The sequence below is a fragment of the Bos indicus genome, chromosome 19, assembly GCF_029378745.1.
Source record: "Bos indicus isolate NIAB-ARS_2022 breed Sahiwal x Tharparkar chromosome 19, NIAB-ARS_B.indTharparkar_mat_pri_1.0, whole genome shotgun sequence".
Lineage (NCBI taxonomy): Eukaryota > Metazoa > Chordata > Mammalia > Artiodactyla > Bovidae > Bos > Bos indicus.
Window position 1 is genome coordinate 15,012,120 of NC_091778.1, and position 18,710 is coordinate 15,030,829.

Below are 18,710 nucleotides of genomic sequence, written 5' to 3' on the forward strand. Positions count from 1 at the left end.
ATTTTTTTTAAAATTTCAGTCAGTTCATGAGGCACACACTCATCAAACTTTTTCACCTTTCCAATTTGCTTCAAATGCCGAGCGACCGTAGAGTGGTCGACATTGGGTTCTTCAGCAGCTTCTTGTATAGTTGTAAGAGGATCAACTTCAGTGATGGCTCTCAATTGGTTGTTGGCTTCCGATAGCCAGCCACTATGCTCCTCATCTTCAAGCCTCTTGTTTCCTTTGCAGAACTTCTTGAACCACCACTGCACTGTATGTTCATTAGCACTTCCTGGGCCAAATGTGTTGTTGATGTTGTGCGTTGTCTCTGCTGCTTTACGAACCATTTTGAACTTGAATTAAAAAAATCACTTGAATTTGCTTTTTTGTCTATTATTTCTATAGTCTAAAATAAATATAAAATAAATAGCAAGTATTAAGTCATTAGCAAAAAAACATAAAGCAAGAAATGTGCATTAAAATGTTGTATAACATAACCACATTTAAGAATTATTCTGATATCAAATGGCAAGCTTCAATAGCGCAAAACTGTAGCTACTTTTGCACCAACCTAACGTACAGGAACATTGACTTCAGCATTTTTAATAATAGTGAAAAATTGGAAACAACATAAATGCCCAGCAGCAGGAAACTGGTTAGACTAGTGGTTCTCAATCTTATGAGACTCAGTGTTTGATTTTTATGTTTTTAAAGCCTCTTTTACTATTTGGAAATGAAATGCGTAGATAACATATCTATGCCCATGATTTCAAAGAAATAAAAATAATGCCCTAACTATACTATAAAGGATAAATGAAGTAATATATAATAATGTAATTTATAACAAAATAATACCTATCTCCATATGTTTAGTCATTACAGTGGAAGACATAATGCCTTAGTAGTCAGATGCTTCTATTCATATGTTGAATCACTGTGCATATTACAACTACAAATGCACAGTGATTCATGTGTGTTGCATTGGTGATTCAGAAATACCACAACTTAAGTCTTAGTAAAATTCTGAACAAAACAAGATAAAATCTCCTCTTGAAGTAATGCAGCTGCCTTCCTGGAAAATTCAGCACATGTTAGAACTATCAGGAACATTTTGTCTTATGTGTAATTAGGTTTCAGGTCATGTAATTATGAATAAGTTTTCACCTACTTGAACATCTGGTGGGACATTTGAAAGTTGTGCAGTGGACAGGCCAGTTCTGTGGTGTGTAGTAATGTCTTGAGTGCTGTAGGATGTCTAGCATCCCTGGTCCCTGCTGCTAAGTGCAGTAGTGCTCCCTAGTCATCATGGCAACAGGAAGGCATCTCCTCAGATTTACACAGTGCTTTCCTAGGAGGCAGCTGAAAACCACTAGGTTAGGAAATTGATATACTGGAATATTATTCATCCATTAAAAAGAATGGGGGAGCTTTGTGTGTACCGTCACGATAGATGTTGAGTATATATTGTCAAGTGGAAAAAAAAACAGGCTATAAAACATCATGTGTGGTATCTCACGTTTGTTAAATATATACACACACATACAAGGAAGAAGGGCTGGAAATCAGCATGGTAATAGAGGGTGACATTCTTTTATTGTCTAAAATCTTTAAAACTATAAGTTGGATTATTTTTTGTAAAACAATTACTTCTTGACATAAAAGTTTAAAACCTATTTAGGTCAGTCATTGGTCAATTTTTTTGTTGTTATCGTTGAAGAAAGTTTGAAAAAAGAAAAACGTATCATTAAAAGGATGTGAGAAGGTAATTTGATAAAAATTGACATTTAATATAAAATCATTTTTGTTTTAAATGGGAGAAATGGGATAGTTTCTGTTCCAGATATTTACTTTGAAGCTATGGCCAGAAAGATTACCTTTCTTTCCTGTCACCTTTCTACAGGTCTTCATTTAGAAAAAAAAAGAATAATAATCACCACTTAAAGGAGGGAAAGGTGCCTTGAAGAGTGTTTCTTGGATTTTAGGGAGAAGCATTCTATTACAGAATGTGAGAAATGTCTGCCTCAGGCCAAACAGATTAAATCCCTTCTCTACCTTCAAGCCTGTGTTCTTAGATTCCTGTGGATCACAGAGAACAACTCTGCTGTGTTGCCCTGACTCGAGAGTGGCAGTTTGGGGCAGCCAGGGACACACATGTATGCATTTTTATAACTTGAGACCTTAGAGTTTGGGTTGTACTCCTTGCCTTGGTATTTCAGAGATAGCACTGTCATTGGAACTGGAGGAAGGTCTGCTCTGCTCTCTGCTTACTATGGGAGAAAGGGAGGGAGCTGTCCTAGGTTTAACTCCCAACTCAGGTATAAATTAGTACATCCCAAGGTGTATAGTTAAAGAGTTTTTGCTCCCAACTTTTTATTATGAAAAATTTCAAACTTGTAAAGAATTTGAAACAACAGTACAGTGATTACTTGTAGCCCATTACCCAGATACAGCAGTTATTAACATTTTGTCAGATGGGCTTTATCTGTAACTGTATATGTGTTAGGTAGGTAGGTGACATTATTTTCCCATGGGAAAATAAATTGTGGGCACTATGAGACTTCCAGTTAAAACTTGTGTTTGTTTCTCTGCAGGTGCCATATCTACTTAAATGCTTGAAATAGTAGGTACTATAGGAAGGAACAAAGCTGCCCTGAAATAAAAAGGAACATCATTTTTGTGTTTTCCTATTTGGAATGAGCTCATCTTATCTCCATGAACTTTTCAGCACAGTGTATTACCTTGTGTAATCATTTGCAGATTTCTAGCTTCTGGTGCTGAAGATAGTCATACGGTGTTTAAAAGCTAGTAATTTTTCTTTATGTTCTAGGTGATCCCTCTGATAAGCCACCTTGCCGAGGCTGCTCCTCCTACCTCATGGAGCCTTATATCAAGTGTGCAGAATGTGGTCCACCTCCTTTTTTCCTCTGCTTACAGGTAACTCATTAAGGGAAGGCTTGCCTAGTTTTATAGGCATAGTAAATTCAGTGATGACTGTCAGTTGCTCAGAAGGACCGTACGTAGTTAAATCTATTTTTTCTAGTCAGTCTTTAATTATCCATTTTACCAGTGAAAAATTGGAGAAGAGAGCAAGATGGATGAGATAGTCTGTTGAATATTCCACTTCCTCCTGTATCAACCTAATGCTGTTTTTGCCAGTAGATTTCAAGTATTGGAACTACAGGAAACAGAATTGGAGGATTATTCCTTTTGATACCTCCTGTGACACTGTTTTTTATCTTATTGAAGAGTGATGTTTGGGCAGGTGACAAAGGAACAAAGTGTTCTGTCGATGATGATAGTAATAGCAGTACTGATAAGTGCTTACTCTGTGCCAGGCTCTGTTTTGAGTACTTTGCATGAATTAACTTTTAAATCATCACTGCAGCCCTAGGAAGTAGTAATGATTAGTACTCCTATTTTACAGAGGAAACTTGGCCAAAGAGAGGTTAAATAGTTGCTTCAGGGTCACACAGCAAATACCATATTTTATCAGATCCAGAATGCTATTGATTAAAAGAAACATCCCAATTTCAGAGATGTTAAAGTGTAAAAATGGCTAATGGAAGTTGTAATATAGTTTTTATTATAAGACGAATCCACATTTCAGAGTTTGAAAACATGACAAAGTGTATCTTAGAATTGCTGAAATACACTAAGAGCAAGGATTCAATTTTAGACAGTCTGCTTCCAGGGCTTATGCTTTTCTAAAAGGAAGAATTGTCCTAGGAATAAGTCTTTTTTCCCAGATTGTTGTTTTTTCTCTATGAGGGCCATTGAAAAGCTGTGATCATGAACCTAACCTTTGAGTTGTGGCTGCAAACAAGAGTAAATGAATTCTTAAAAACTCATTCAAGAGTAAAATACCCCCAAGTCATCTTCTATCCTTTAAGAAAGCATTTCAAAATGTAACTTTTTAGTAACTTAATTTTCCTTTCTTTTTCAGTGTTTCACACGAGGATTTGAGTACAAGAAACATCAAAGTGATCATACTTATGAAATAATGGTAATGAAGTTGTAGGAATTTCCCTTCATTTTCAGATTTTATACTGGGTATTAGTCTTTCTTCATCTGCAAGTATCTCCCTTTTCTTTCCCCCATGTCTGAATTAAGTAATCATTGCCCAATAAGCTTTTTAGGATTTTATGGATCTACTAAAGCATTCAAGTCTGAAAATCATTTTATATACTCAGATTTTTGGTTTAATTTAAAAGGAATTTAAAGGAAGTATTCTTTGAGATTTACTATGTAAGGGTCAGAGGTGTGCTGCTTTCTAGGTTCATTTATAAACAGTAAATGTATTGTTACTGTGTTTGGCTAATGGTATTTTTATGTGGTTCATGTGGGCAGTGGTGAGATTTATGTCTGGCACTCCACCTTCTCGGCCTTGGAGAAATTGGTTACCCTCGGAGAGTTAAGTTGTAAAATGAGTATAGGGTGAATGATATAGTAATATGTAAACTCACTTTGAAGAGATAGATTGACTCATAGGCCAGAGAAAGACTTGGCTATAATTTGATTTTTTTGACACCTGTAAAGAAGGAATGAGAGATGGATGGATATTAGTAGTGTCCTTCCAATATCTTGGGAGAAGGAAATGGGAACCCACTCCAGTATTCCTGCCTGGAGAATCCCATGGACAGCTGGCAGAGTCACACAGAGTCAGACACGACTGAAGTGACAGCATGCATTCCAATATCTAGCCAGAGGAGTGGGCACTTTACTAAGCCAAAGTAAATATCTGGTATGCTTGGCAGGCGTGTATACAATACCTCTGTCTGTTATCGGAGCCTATCGCCTGGTTCACCAAGTAGTTTTCTTACATTTGGCCTCCTTTGTTGGTTTTTCTTAAAGGAAAGAATGCTGGTTGGGCATCTTCTTGACAGTAGTCTCACGTCATGGATTAATCGATTGATACTTGTGTAGTTTTCTCTTGCTGCCATAACAACTTATCAAAAATGAGGCAGTTTAAGACAATAGGAATTTATTATCTCAGTTCTGTTGGTCAGAAGACCAATTATGTTAATTGGTTTGTTCCAGATTCCATAAGGCTGAAATGAAAGTGTTGGTCTGTCTGGATTTTTATCTGGAGACCCTAGGGGAGAATCCACTTTCAGACTCTTCCCATTCAAGTTGTTGACAGAATTCACTGCCTGGAGGTTGTAGGAGTGATGATAATGTTTCCTTCTTGATTGTTGGCTGGGACTTGCTCTCAGCCTCTAGAGGTTCCTGACCCGCTTTGTCCATATTCAAAGCCACCAACAGCAGGGAGGTCTTGAAGGTTATTGATGAAATACTTGGCCTCTCTGACCTCTCCTGGTTCATGACTCCTGTGCTGAATCTCTCTGACTCTTCTTTCTCTCTTAAGGCCTATGTGATTACAGTGGATTTACCTGCATAATCGCCCTATTTTACAGTCAGTTAATTAGTACCTGGTCAGCATAGTCCCTTCACAGGAATATTTAGTTAGTGTTTGACTAATCAGGGGACAAGAATCTTTGGGGAGTGGAGGGCATCTTTAGAATTCTGTCTACCACAGTGCTGTAGCATGTCTACTTCTGTCTTTTAGAAGTTTGAAAAGGGGAACTCAGCATCTCCAAGTCTTATTTGTGAAGCCTTGAGTGAATTTCTGGGCCTGTAATGCCGAGAGTCAGGTCCTGGTCTATAATGAATTAGTTCAAGATATGCTCCTTGGTAAGAGTTCTTGGCAGCCAACCTTCTGGCCTTCCCCTACCTCTCTCTAAACACCTTCAGTCTTCTAAGTATTTTCTTCACTAATTGTAAGGTTTGGAGTATATTTTTTAATATTAGGCTTTGATTTTTAGATCAGTTATAAGTTCACAGCAAAATCGAGTACAGAGTACATAAATTTCACGTGTATCCTCTGCCCCCACAAATGCATAGCCTCCCCTATTATCAGTATCCCCCAGCAGAATTGCACATAAATTATCACTGAGGAACCTACATTGACCCTCATTATCACCCAAAGTCCGTAGTTTATATTAGGGTTCACTCTGCGTGTTAACACATTCTGTGGATTTGTGGAAATACAGAACGACATGCATCTACCATTATAGTATCATAAAGAGTAGTTTCACGGTCCTAAAAGTCTTCTGTGTTCTGCCTCCTCATCCACCCCTCCCCCTAACTCCTGGCAACCATGGATCTTTTGGTGACCTCCATGGTTTTGCCTTTTCCAAAATGTCATAGAGTTGGGATCGTATAGAGTACCCTCTTCAGATTGGCTTCTTTCACTAAGTAATATGTATGTAAGTTTCCTGCATGTCTTTTCATGGCTTGATAGCTTGTTTCTTTTTTAGCCCTGAATAATAGTCTGTTGTCTAGATGTACCACAGTTTATTTATTCATCCACCTACTGAAGGATATCTTGGTTGCTTCCAAGTTTTGACAATTAAGAATAAAGCAACTATAGATATCCACATACAGGTTTTTCTTCAGACCTAAGTTTTCAGTTCCTTTGGGTAAATACCAAGAAACATGGTTGCTGAATCGTATGGTAAGGGTATGTTTCATTTTGTAAGAAACTGTCAAACTGCCCAAGTGGCTGTGCCATTTTGTGTTCCCACTAGCATGGAAGAGAGTTCCTGTTGCTCCACACCCTTGCCAGCATTTGGTGTTGTCAGTGTTCTGGGTTTTGGCCATTCTGATAGGTATATGGTGCTGTCTCATTTTAACTTGCATTTCTCTGACAACATATGATATGGAATATATGAAATAAGAATTTTTTTCCCTTTTGTTTCTCTTTTGTTAATTGCAAAATGAATGCAGGATTGGAGGAAGAGTGTGGTCAGAGTAGCTGTGGCTCTGAGTTCATTTCACTGAGGTTATCCCATCTTCAAAAGTTAGCTTTATTCATCCAAAATTCACACAAGAATGCTAAGAAGCAGAATACATATTTATTTATTTGGATTGTGATTTAGTGTACTTTAAGTAGATTGAGGTTATCCTCTGCAGGAAGACTGACCGTGAACTCGCTTTAACTGTTCTGGGCACCATGCCTTCTGCCTAATGCTGATGGCACGAAGTTTCTCTCCAAGTCCATCTAACTCTTCAGATTACATCATTCTTTTCTCACCTATTCTACACCCATTCAAACACATTTCAGAATTCTGTTCTTTATTTTATAGCGCGTTTGGAGATTACTAATGCTCTTTTTTTATTCTTCTAGTCTTTACTCCCAGATAAGGAAAAGATGAATCTCCTTCCATAGGAGTGATGACCAAATTTTGGTTTTCTATACATGAAACCACTAAAACCTTGATTTTTTTTTTTTTTTTCCATATGAAGCCTCAGAAAACTTTAAATGGTTTTCAGTACTTTTGCCATCTCACAGTGCTGTATTTTTGGAAGTTACTCATGCTGTGGTGGGTGGTGCATTAATCAAGATTTCTGAGTTCTTTGCCTATTTTTGTCTTATAATTCTTAGAACCTTGAACAAGTCAAGGCACCTCTTTTTGCCACACCCTTTATACCAGTGATTCTTAAACTTTAGTGCATAAGAATCACCTGGGAGCTTCTTAATATTAAAGATTCCTAGACCTTGCTATTAGAGATTCTTGTTCAGCAGGGCCAAGATTCGGAGAAGGCAATGGCAACCCACTCCAGTACTCTTGCCTGGAAAATCCCATGGATGGAGGAGCCTGGTAGGCTGCAGTCCATGGGGTTGCTAAGAGTCGGGCACGACTGAGCGACTTTACTTTCACTTTTCACTTTCATGCATTGGAGACGGAAATGGCAACCCACTCCAGTATTCTTGCCTGGAGAATCCCAGGGACAGGGGAGCCTGGTGGGCTGTTGTCTATGGGGTCGCACAGAGTCAGACACAACTGAAGTGACTTAGCAGCAGCAGGGCCAAGATTGGGTTCAGAAATTGAGAAACACTGATTCAACTTTAAGAAAAACTGCCTTTTATGCCCATTTTGCTTTGGTGTAGAAAGTCTTTCTGGTTTATCTTATAGTAAAATTGGTGAGGGCTAATTAATATTAGAAAATACACTTTTATAAATACAGGCTTTTCAACTATGAGTTGTTGTATTTGCCTGTATTTATGGTACTTTCCAGATTGAGTGATTATTTTGAATTTAATACAGATACAAGCTCTGAAATTTCTCATTTGGATCTCATAGTACCTCACGTGAGGCATATTCCTAGTAGGTGCTCAGATAAAATGTATTGCTTATTAGTAATATAATTTGACAGACCACAGAGGGTTTTTTATGTGTGTGTGTCATTAACAGAAGATAGAACAATTTCTAAACACCTGTGTGATTGAAGGATTGCTCTTCTATTTATTTACTTATTTGGCCCTGCCGGGTCTTAGTTGTGGGGATCTTCTCTCGTCGTTGCAGCATGCGAACTCTTAGTTGCAGCATGCCAGCTCCTTGACCAGAGTTTGAAATTGCACCCCCTATGTTGAGAGCAGAATCCTAGCCACTGGACCACTAGGAGAATTCCTAAAGATCTCGTGTGTGTGTGCGTGCGTGTGTGCTAGGAAGTACTCAGGAAGTGTCCAACTCTTTGCACCCCCATGGATTATAGCCTGCCAGGCTCCTCTGTCCATGGGATTTCCCAGACAAGAATACTGGAGTGGGTTGCCATTTTCTTCTCCAGGGGGTCTTCCCCACCCAGGGATTGAACCCATGTCTCCTGTGTGTCTCCTGCATTGTAGACAGATTCTTCACCTGCTGAGCCACCAGGGAAGCCCAGGCTCTTGTGTGACATTTGTTTTGTTTTGTTTTGTTTTAACTATTCTAGGTTGGTTACCTTATATATTTATCCTATGGGTTCTTCCTCTCCTTCCTACCCCTCCCTCACTCTTTTTCTTGTTTCATATAGTTTGATTGTTTAAAAACCTGCGTTGTTTGTCTTACAGATGTTCGCGCGGTCTAGATTTTGCCGATTAACATGTTCCTCTGACTTCTACAGAAGTTTCCTACAAATTAGTAGTAACATATATTGGCTATATCAGATTCATTCACCATCATTGTCTAGATTTGTTCATCTAGGATTGCAGAATACATAAGTTCTCCTTTAATTCTATCACTTCTTTTAATTTAGGGGTTAAAATAATTCTGTAAAAAGAAACACCTCACTGAGGTAAAGTTTGTACAGAAAGGCAGGATAAATTATTTCCCTTTGTTACTAGTTTTGAATGTATGAGTTCCTTCTCTGGCATCCTCTAGACATTGAGAATGTTTGGCATGTTTTAAACCTTTGCAATTGTTGTTCTCTTTAATGTTCAAAATGTTCCATTTTTAGTTGGTGGGAACCTCTACAAATTGACCTCTGAATCCTTTTGACGTAACCCTTATATTCTTTGAGAGTTTCTTTGCTTTCCAGTATAACAAAATTTTCCAGTCTCATCTTGTACATTTCCTCCCCCAAACTAAAATGAGTCTTTTCTTGAAACAGCCCTGGTTCCTTTAGTGGAAAATTGTACTTAGAGACCGCACATAGGGCACTGGAAGTGTTCATTGTTGTTGGATTAGTCATTTTTTCTAGATCTTTTCATTGAACAGTGTTAGGACAGGTTTTTTTGGGGTTTTTTTTTTTTTTGAAATTTCTTACACAGTTTTTAAAGGTTACACTTCATTTACAGTTACTACAAAACATTGGCTGTGTTCCTTGTGTTGTACAATACATCTTTGTAGTCTATCTTAGACCCAATGGTTTGTACCTCCCACTCCTTCACCCCTATATTTTACCCCCCACATACATACTGGTAATCACTAGTTGTGCTCTGTATTGGAAATTTTTCTTTTAAGACAAAATACATTATGAGTTCATACTAAAACTTCCCTTTCAAATACAAGACCACATGGTTTTACATAACCTCATAGATCACCTATCTTTTTTTCCCCCAAGCCCCAAATCCCACTGTCCAGTGACACCAGTACGGTTACTTGACAGCTTTATCCCACACCACATCAGCGTATACTAATCTCAGAAGAACTCTACCAACACTGTGTGAAAACAATAGTTGTCAATCACTACTTGGTTTTTTTGGCAGTTTGTTTTACATTTTAAAGTATATTCTACGATAAATATATAGTCAAATTATTGTGTTTTAAAATCACCTGGGATTGCTTCTTTCTTTGTGATTATGCCTTAAAATTAATCCATAGGTTAATTTGTTACATATTACTTTTGATTCTTGTGATTTTAAAATTTAATGGTGAAAAATAAAAAATAAAAATAAATAAATAAATAAATAAAAATAAAAAAATAAAATTTAATAGTGTACAGTATTTATGTTTTCAAAGTCAGGTCTACAAAAAAGGAATATTCAGAGAGGACCAGCTTTTATCCTTGTCCTTTCCATCCTGTCTTCTCCCTCCCTCCCCAGTAGGTAACTTTGGTTCTAATGTATTATTTAATCGTGCATTTTAATAGATAGAAATATACACATTTGTATTCCTCTCTTAACTAAATGGGAACACTTATTATTATACTTATCTCTACCTTTGTGCTAAGTTTAAGAAACGTCTTTCTACATGAGCTAAATGGCATTTGTGGTTGATAGTATTTATTGGAGATCCTAATGGTAGAACTGGAGGTGGGGAGTGCAAACAACTAATGAGGACGTTCTTCAGGCGTCTCTCAACACCATGGGAATGACAGCTATCGGACTTAATTTTAATTAGCATTACGTTTGGGGGTGCTGGGTTCTATTTCTCTATCTGTTCTTAGGCAGAACTTTTTCTTCCTCAGACCTCAGATTTTCCTGTTCTTGATCCCAGCTGGACTGCTCAAGAAGAAATGGCTCTTTTAGAAGCTGTGATGGACTGTGGCTTTGGAAATTGGTAAGATCTTGGGAGGAGGGGTTGTCCTGCCCTAGCGGGCTCCAAAAAGACAGTGCTGTTGAATTAAAAGGAGGAACCTCAGAAAAAGGAGGTAGGGGCCGTATGTTGCTTTTCTCTTGACCCATGACTTAGCGACAAGTCCTTTTCCCTTCTACACGTGTTTTTCCAAGGCTGAAATGCCTCACAAGGCTACAGGATGTTTAGTGGTCTGTGACTGACCAGCTTTAAAAGACCACTTTGGACGTATCAAACCACGGAAGGTTGATTATTCCTCTCTGAATAGTGGGGAAGTATAGACTCTATTAGTTATTCTTCCTTTCTGGTTTTATGAACTTTTCTTGGCTATAGATGACCTTGTCATTTAAGTGAGTCAGACTTCAGATTAATGGCCATAGCTTGCCTGAGATTCAAATTTGATAGACTGCCTATTCGCGTTTTCTGGTTTTAGCTTGTATGTACTTGCTTAGTCCTAGCATGGCAGAATTGAACAACGTTCAGTTGCCTTATGAGGTGACACTGCTTAATAATGATACTGCTACTTTTATTTTTACCTTTTTGGAGTACTTTCAAACTGATGATTTCTTTTTATGAACTAGATAGCAGAGGCATTATTGAATATATTTTGTTCATGAAGAATCTGAAGCTTAGGAAGTTAAAAAACGACTTCGTATGACCAAATGTTGCAAGAGGACTCCTAAGTAGCTCTTCCTTGTCCTGACTTCCTAGAGTATATTCTTTATCAGATGTTGATAAAATATATCAACATATGCCTCCCTTATGTCCAGGGCCTTGAAGCAAGAGATTTCAGTTCCATTCATATTTTGCTTATATTTATTAAGCATCATAAAATTTTGTTTACTATGGGAATATCAAAGAAGATAGAAAAAAAGTGATCATTTTCTTGCTAGTCTTCTTTGGCCTAGTTTTTCATTTTTTGTCTAAAAGGGGCTATTCCTCTCTGTACCCCTTCCTTAGCAAAGACCATCGTTTCTCTCTGCACTCTGGGTAAGGCACTGAGCTTGGTGCTGAGGATGCTGGAGCCAAGAGTTATGACAATGTGTCCTGTCTTCAGGAAGCTTGTAGTCTAGTAGGGGAATCAGCATGTATGTACAGTTGGTTGAAGTACATGAATCAGAGTATAGTATGCCTTAGGAGGCAAGTGAAGTGGAGGCACGTGCCTTAGGAGGCACGATACAAGTGAAGTGTCGTGGAAGAGAGGTTGAGAGGGGACTTCGAGAGATTTCACCTCTACCTCTGCATCATCTGGGCCAGGAGTCAGGGTTTGTCAGTACAGATTGAGTGGCTTTAACACTTCGTGTTTTGTGTTCTTAAGCGAGTTTGTTAACCTCTGGGCCTCATTTTTTCCATCTGTGAAACTGAGATAGTAAATACACTACACAGTTAATACTAGCATTTATGTCACTTATGTTGTACATATTTCCAGCTTAGAGCTTGGTCTGTCATGAGAGCTCTAGTAAAGAAATGTTTGTTTACATGAAGTGTTTTGTAAACTATAAAATATGCAAATATAAATGTTCTGGCTTATTAATTATAGCAATTCTTTCAGTAGAGCCTAGCTCACAGGGAAATTCATGGATTTTCTAGTAATCTTCCTTATTTTGGTGGAAAGAAAAGGACTTTTTTAGATATTGGCACCTCTATCATGGAATAGCAGGATTTGAAACATCAGATTATACCAATACTATGTTTATATTTGTCTCACTGTTCTGCCAATAGCTGCATCATATCAGTTTGTGGGTATCAAGTTCCACACATTATATCAGTGGGACTTAAAATATGGAAAGAACAAACCATACTTTGACCATTATGCATAAATGAAAACTCTGCGTCCTTTTCTCACTTCCCACACTCTAGGCAGGATGTAGCCAATCAGATGTGCACCAAGACCAAGGAGGAGTGTGAGAAGCACTATATGAAGCATTTCATCAATAACCCTCTGTTTGCATCTACCCTGCTGAACCTGAAGCAAGCAGAGGAGGCAAAAACTGCTGACACAGCCATTCCATTTCACTGTGAGTACCTCCTTGTATCAGTAAGAGAGTCCAGTATTGAACTCGTTATAATTAACCATCCCAGTATTAAGTCCAAGAAGCAATTTGTTATTTTTGTTCACTTGGTTGTGGCAATTATAACAAATTTTTTTTTTTAATCTCATGTGACTTAGGGACTCATGGGTCTAACAAAACATAACCAAACCCATGATGAATTATAAATGGACATCTTTTCTGAATGACTCCCAGGGCACAAATAATGAGATATGATTATTTTTCTTTCCCCTGCCTCTTTCCTCATACTTTCTGGAGACAGTTTCATAGGTGACTAACTCAAAACCTGGGGCTATCTCCTGTTTGGATAAGCCCTTTGGATGTTAGCACTTTGTTCTCAAATGGCTTAGACCATTTCTTCCTCATGGCAATGCAGTGAGACAGAAAGAGCCAAGTGCTTTGATTTTGCACACAAGGAACCTGAAATTCAGAAAGGTTAAATAATTTGTGCAAGATCCCAGGACTAGTGAGTCAATTCCAGCTCACTCCAAATCCAGTAGGGTTTTTGCCTATCAGTTGGATGGGATTTGTAAATTGATACTGAGAAGGGAGCTGAAGCAGACAGGGTAAATACTTAAGTTCTATAATGCTAAAGAAAAGATCCTTGATTTTCTTTTATATTAGGGAAGTAAAAAGCAGAGGGAATTTTCCATATTTACTTAGAGGATTCCCTAAATCTGTTTCTTTTTTTTTTTTCTTTTCCCTGCCCTTTGTAGCATGTGGGGTCTTAGTTCCCCAACCAGGAATCGAACCCATGTCCCTTGCAGTGGAAATGCAGTCTTAACCACTAGATCACCAGGGAAGTCCCCTTAATTTCTTTTTTAAGAAATCAGTTTGTTTCCATAATACTTTACTTTTTTACTTTCCTTTATAAAAATCTTTTGAATTTTATTTATTCTCTCAGACACTTTCTCTAAATAAAAATATTTCAGAATCTAAGTGAGAATTTTGTGTTACTTTTTTTATGCTAGTATTTTATTAAGTTATTAAGAAAAACTCAAAATTCTTTCAGCTGCAGATGACCCTCCCCGACCTACCTTTGACTCCTTGCTTTCTCGGGACATGGCAGGATACATGCCAGCTCGAGCAGATTTCATTGAGGTAGGAGAAACTTGTTTTTGTTTTGGATGAGGCCGTATCTCTTACCTATAGGTTCCACACCACTAAAAAGCTTTTCAAAACACTGTAATTTGTAGGGCCTTAGGCAGTCTCATTTTCTCCATCTGAGTGCCTTTTCTCATTTGTAAACTTTTTTTTTAGAAAGGTAGAAATTCTTCAGACCAAGAACTTATTTCTTAAGTCCCATTTCCTTAGTAAGTATAGGGTTCCTATAGTCTGATTCTCATTCCACACTTAGAGGGTTCCAAGGTTGTATTGTGTCAGGGGGTTGGGAAACTTTTCTATTAAGGTCCAGATAGTAAATATTTTAGATTTTGTAGACCATAAATTCTCTGTTGGAACTAAACTTTGCCATAATTATGCAAAAAGCAGCATAGATAATAATAGTAAACAAATGAGCATGCTGGTGCACCAGTAAAACTTTATTTACAAAAATAGGCAGTGGGCTAAATTTGGTCTAGAGGCTGTAGTTTGCTATCTTTTGTATTATATTCACAAGTGTATAAAGAATGATGAATGTGTGGAAAAGCTACATGTTCTTGCAGCCATAAAGCCATGTGAATGTAGTCACACGTCTCTTGGTTTACCACCTCATCCACAATTATAGCACTCCTGGAGGTAATTAAAGTTTAGCAAACTATAAACAATTTTGCTGGCCACACCCAGGTCAGCGTTTTGTTTTTGGCAGCTGCTGTTGTAGAGCTCCCTCATAGACACCACCCCTGCAGATTGTACTCATTGAACAGAATATGAACAAATCTACCCACTGAGCTGTATAACCAATATTCTGGAATAAATAGAGTCCTCAGAAGGTGGTAGAAAGGTAGATGAATTAATGCACACAATTTTCTTACCTAAATACTTGAAGGACTAGTCAGAGTGAGATTTTCTTGATTTACATTTTATGAATAGACTACTTTTAGAATCAAATATTTATTCCTGGACTCACAGCTTTCTCATTTTTTTGCTGTCACTATTGCCTGAAAGCCTCTCAGATTTTTCCCATGATTTATTACTTACAGCAGTTATCCTGGCCTTGTACCCCATTCAGTACTTTTTAACAAGTGCTTGTATATTTGCTGTTTGCTTTTAAAGCATGGCTCCTATAAAGGCATTACTCAAAGCTGATGGATCTGAGGTGGGAATTTTTTTCCCCAAACAGGAGTTTGACAATTATGCGGAGTGGGACTTGAGAGATATTGATTTTGTTGAAGATGACTCGGACATTTTACACGGTAACATTTTATTTCAATAAGTGTTTCTATTGATTGCGACCTGTAATGTGACTGTGCTGGCTGCTAGGAATGTAAGAATGAATAAGATAGTCTCCTGCCCCTTATGGGACTGAAAGTATAGTGGTTAAGATGCTGAACATATCATGTTGCCAGGATTTGACCATAATGAGAAGGTCATTTGTGACGATGGTGAGAATGTTGATCATATAATGGTAGTTGGGAATATCCCATCCCTTGGACTATGTGAGCTTTCTTTTAATTGAGACAAGCCTATGCTGAGGTAATTGGTTAAATGGTCCTCACTGCCTCCTTAAAAGGAATCAGGGTGAAAACCTGGGACTTCAACAGCAACTACTGATACTAAATGTTCATTGTAATTTGTTACCCCACATTTCCCATAGCAGGGGAAAAGAATGGAAGTTCAAGAGTTTTTAGACCAAGACTGAAAATTTCTTCTTTCTCAGAACTGTTGGATTTTTAGCACTTCTAAATTCTTAAGATTAGCCTGATTTACTAACTCTTTTGTTATAAGTAAATGCTTAATGTCAATAGGACTCTTAAAAGTGGATGGTTAGACTTTTATTGGAATATCTTTTTTTCCCTTTCTTTCCATTTTCAATGAACTATGTCTTTAAAATAATCCCAAATCTTCTGTTTCATTTCAGTCCAGAATTAAGGATGATGTATGTAGTAGGTGAATCCCTTGGATTCTATATTTCCTAAACAACATCTTTGTTATTTCTCTTAACTGTATATGCCACGTAGGACGGGCAAGTTAGACTCCTTGTTGATTTATAAATCGAGTTTTCAGGTTGCATTAACTGGTCCTCTGTCCCTTGAAGGGGAAATTTTACTCTTACCTTCATAGAACAGCTGTCTAGGTATTTGTTACACCAGATCTGGGACCAAGAAAGAGTCCTCATAAAAATTTTACCTTTAGAATTTTTTCTCTACATGCTTCTTGAACAGTTTTCTTTGCAAAATTTCATTTCTCTCCTTTTCTCCCACACAACTTTAAGGGAAAGTCAAAGTGACGCAGATTGAACTAAAAGAGGAAAGCTTGAAGGCAAACTACTTTAGTGTTCACTAGAGCCATTGTACTTGTTCAGTCTTCCATGTCAATCTCTGCTTTTCAACCCTGGTAACTCATGTTATTGTCTGTTCTCACCTCATGATGGTGTCCCCTTGAAGGTAGTGTGCAGATTGCCATTCAGTATTTCTCCTCATACATGCCAACTTTAATTAAAATGGTATTATTTCCTGGCTTGTATCATTCTTATCCAGAATGCAAAAAAGCAGTTTTATAAGTATCATTTTTTTAGATGCTATTCAGAGGTACTGAACTTCTGAAAGTCAAAATCTCTAATGTCAATAACGTCTCAACTATGTAAAGGACTTGCTAAATCACATCTCTAGGCCTTAGTCCAAGGTCTTCATTCTTAAGCCTCAACATTATTAAGAAAACTATAGTAATGGTTGGTGTTTCATTTTACTCTGCATTCTTTGTGAAAGCAGGATTTGCAGTTTCTTCTAGTGCATTTATGGTCCTTTCTATAATTAAGTGGGGCAAAGGGAAAAAAAATCAAAAAGAAGCAATTGATTAGCAAGTTTTATTTTAGTTAGCATTTCAAACCAATAGCATACTTTAGTTATTTGTGTTCTTTCTACAGATTCTGTAGCCTTTTAAGTTACTTGATTCTAATTCATTCAAACTACAACTGAAGCTTCAGTTATTGTTATACATAAGTAGTTTTAATTAAAACTGTAATAATCTCTGCCTCCGCTTTCCCTCCGTGTCTAGTACTGAACTATAAGATGTTTAGATCGGTGCTTTTTGAAAGGTGATGACATCATCGAGAGGGTTGGCAGGACTGGAGATCAAAGGGATGCTTTGTCGATGGCTCTGAGTTCTCATATTCCTCCTCTGGCAGCACGGCCCCACTGTCCAGTGGGGCATATTGCCCTTGAGCTGAGCGGTTTCTCCCAGAACACTCAAGTGCAGGGGCCTAGGAGCCTAAGGAGAGCAGGGAGAAATGAGAAGGAGCTTTATATGCACACCCAGAGCAGAGAGGGGGGCACCTGTTTTCTGCAGATCAGGACAGTGATTCAACCTCGGGCTTGCTTCTGAGTCACTTGGAATCCTGCTTGCTATTTCTTTATGTCCAGGGCCAACAAAGAAGGATGACACTGACTAGTCAGGGTGAATGTCTCCAATGGAAGAGGGTTCATAATTCAGATTGATGTTATTACCATTTCATTATACTATTACACTCTTAATATTACTGAGCATTTATAACATTCCTTTTATATTTCCTCACTCACAACTACTAGAAGGAAGTAAATTGTTTGGCTGGGTTTTGTGTCCTGTTGCCAGGCATCTAGAAGACTGGGTGATGCCACCAAGCTCTTCTTCTTTCCCAAGACTTTTGCTATGATTGATGCAATTCGTCTAATAAAGGAGGTTCAAATGTTCCATTATAGAGGCCTAGGACACAATGGAGGAATAGATGGTTACATTCCAGCCATACCAAATATCTTTCAGAACGGGCCCCAAAAGATACTGCCTGTGAAGTAATGTCTGGGGAAGACAGTAAGGAAGTTCTGGGATCGCTAAATGAAACCTCCTCACACTTCATTGAGATTATTGGCCTAGAGAGGGAGATGCAGAAGACCCATAACTCAGTGCCCCTGTGTCACAGGGTGTTGTGAGACGCCAGTGGTGACACACGGCGCATTTCCCTTTTCCTCGGGGAACGTTGCTCCCCATCTGCTTTTATTGGGAAAATCTCTCCTAAATTTGTGGACTGGTCTTTGTCAGAGTTTTCCAGGTGGTAAGCCTTAGCACAGCATCTTCTAATCATTGCCAGCCAGTAACCTGGGCAAGCAGGAGTTGTCATGAGCTCCTTTCTCTGTATTGGGTCTGTGTTCTCAGCACTCCTCAGGATTGCACACCAGAGAAATTTACTCTCCCTCTATTTGGAAAGCTAATGTCAGCAAAACTTCTTGATCAGATACGGGCATGTTCGCCTCCACGCCCCCGGTTTTCTTTCTTTGGTCGTATTGTCAGCCTTTGGTCCTCCCAGGTGGCTCAGGGGGAAAGAATCCGCCTGCCAGTGCAGGAGATGTGGGTTCAGTCCTTGGGTTGGGAAGATCCCCTGGAGCAGTCAATGGCAACCTGCTCCAGTATTCTTGCCTGGGAAATCCTATGGACAGAGGAGCCTGGTGGGCTCTCTGTCCATGGAGTCGCACAAGAGTTGAACACGACAGAGCAACTAAACAGCAGTTTTCAGTCTCAATGGTATTTATGTCTAAACAGTCCTAAGCACAAAGCAGCCAAATCACCATCAAGGGAAAGAAACTGCCAATAGATAGGTGAGTAGGCACAGTGACCAGGCTGGACCTCTGATCTTCTAACTGTTAAAGGCTGTAAATAATGATAATTAATACATACAGCACTCTCTGTTTGCCAGGTACCGTTTAAGTTCTTG

General features: G+C 38.3%; 1 protein-coding gene across 4 annotated transcripts in view; it reads left to right on the forward strand.

The window, feature by feature from the left end:
- Positions 1-18,710, forward strand: part of TADA2A (transcriptional adaptor 2A) — a 46,248-nt gene that overhangs the window by 9,740 nt on the left and 17,798 nt on the right. For all 4 annotated transcript variants that reach the window (XM_070772631.1, XM_070772634.1, XM_070772633.1 and 1 more), the window contains exons 3-8: positions 2,810-2,916; positions 3,926-3,985; positions 10,711-10,802; positions 12,678-12,835; positions 13,881-13,969; positions 15,150-15,222. In XM_070772631.1, coding sequence (XP_070628732.1) covers positions 2,810-2,916; positions 3,926-3,985; positions 10,711-10,802; positions 12,678-12,835; positions 13,881-13,969; positions 15,150-15,222 — 579 coding nt within the window. The remainder of the gene's footprint in view (positions 1-2,809; positions 2,917-3,925; positions 3,986-10,710; positions 10,803-12,677; positions 12,836-13,880; positions 13,970-15,149; positions 15,223-18,710) is intronic.